At 25.4% G+C, this 1,668-nt stretch overlaps 1 protein-coding gene across 1 annotated transcript in view; it reads left to right on the top strand.

The window, feature by feature from the left end:
- LOC100572588 overlaps positions 1-1,668 on the top strand; it is a 35,552-nt gene that overhangs the window by 33,764 nt on the left and 120 nt on the right. The window contains exons 2-5 of the mRNA XM_029492400.1: positions 539-761; positions 840-962; positions 1,155-1,331; positions 1,512-1,663. Of these exons, the coding sequence (XP_029348260.1) occupies positions 560-761; positions 840-962; positions 1,155-1,331; positions 1,512-1,663 (654 nt within the window). The 5' untranslated portion in view covers positions 539-559. The remainder of the gene's footprint in view (positions 1-538; positions 762-839; positions 963-1,154; positions 1,332-1,511; positions 1,664-1,668) is intronic.

The raw sequence follows: 1,668 nt of genomic DNA, 5'->3' as shown, positions 1-1,668 counted from the left end.
TAAAATCATTTCTGATGCTACATAGGTATACTTTTGGAGGCAAACTTAATATATTTAAAGTGTTAATATATGCGTCATAAAATTAGTAAGAAAAAAGTGTTTGTAACTCGATTATTCAAAACAAATCAGCCATTTTACGAAAAACCAATAAATAGTATGAAAATAGGTATAGCTATTGTGAGTGAACTGTCTAATCACCTTATTACAATTGATATAGAAACATGTAACTATTCAAAATATGTTATTCTAAACAATAGTCTAGGCCAAGTTGCTTTCCCTATTTTACATTCATCTAATAATTAGTTAATTTAAAAAGAAATTGTAATTAACTGTCTTTATACCTAATTACAATATTATATGATTTAGTTTTTTTGTAAATATTGATTAAAATAGTACCTAATTAAATTATAATATGATAAAATACTTAATTACCTACCCTAATATTAGTACTTTAAATACCTGAACTTGAATAGGAGGTACCTATTATGTTTTTTTATTTTAAACATATAATTCTTTAAAATAGTGTTGTTATTTTTAGTTTTCATAAAAATAAAAGACAATGGCAACAACGTATTCTATTGTACATTTTTATCAAGATAATAGTGTAGCAGCCGTCCCAAAATTTTGGTATTCGGTTAAAAATGGTACTTGCGCATGGCCAAAGAAACCACACAATCCCAAAAAATTGATTGCGCTTCACAGCATACCAAACAAAATGGAATATGATTTTTTTGAAGCGAGAGTAATGAGCTCAGGAATTGGTAATCATTAGAAAAATAATTGTTTTATTATATAATATAATGTATAACTAATAATATATGTTTTTTAATTTTATTTAGAATCCTTAACAGTTGCTCAAGCAAAGGCTAAAAAAGCAATGTATATTTCAGATATTGATGAAGATGATGTTAAACCTAAAACGAAAAAACTAAAACCATCAATTAATTGCCCTGTTTTTTCAGGTAAATATAATAATAATATATATTTAATTTGTATAAGGTATTGAAATAGATAGTGTTCTAACGTATATATCAATAGAATAGAATATGATTTGCAAGCAATATGATATATAGGAATACGCAATATGCATTTTAATTACCAAAATAAATTTTAGTACTATAATAATATTATTATGCTTGATAAATAATTTATAGAAAATGATATTGGTCTTGATGATGTGTCTCAAAAGTCTGTACTTATCCCTGAAGTTAATACTGAGAAATGTAACTATTATAGTCAACCCACTTCATCATATGTGAAGTCTTATAATGTTGATAAATCACATGTTACATTGAGTGGTTGGTCACCATCTCAAAAAGCTACTGATAAAGGTAACTTATAAAGTAACAATTAATATGTAAGCATTGAAAAATTATCTATTGGAATAGGTAGTGTTTCTAACATATACCAACAGAATATATTATGATTTTCAAATACATTATGCAATTTGCATTTTAATTATTAAAATAAATTGTAGTACTACATTTATATTTATAATTGATAATTTATAGAAAAATATATTAGCTCTGATAATATATCTGAAAATATAGAAATTGATTCTAAGAAATGGAACTTTGATCAACCATCTTCACATGGGAAGTCTTTTGTTGATAAATCACCTGCTTTAATGAGTGGATGGTCCCCATCTCCTAGAAAAGCTGCTGCTAA

This window comes from Acyrthosiphon pisum, unplaced genomic scaffold (genome assembly GCF_005508785.2).
Source record: "Acyrthosiphon pisum isolate AL4f unplaced genomic scaffold, pea_aphid_22Mar2018_4r6ur Scaffold_21430;HRSCAF=23974, whole genome shotgun sequence".
NCBI classification, from domain to species: domain Eukaryota; kingdom Metazoa; phylum Arthropoda; class Insecta; order Hemiptera; family Aphididae; genus Acyrthosiphon; species Acyrthosiphon pisum.
Note: the sequence above shows the minus strand (reverse complement) of the source record. Positions and strands in the feature narration are given on the sequence as shown.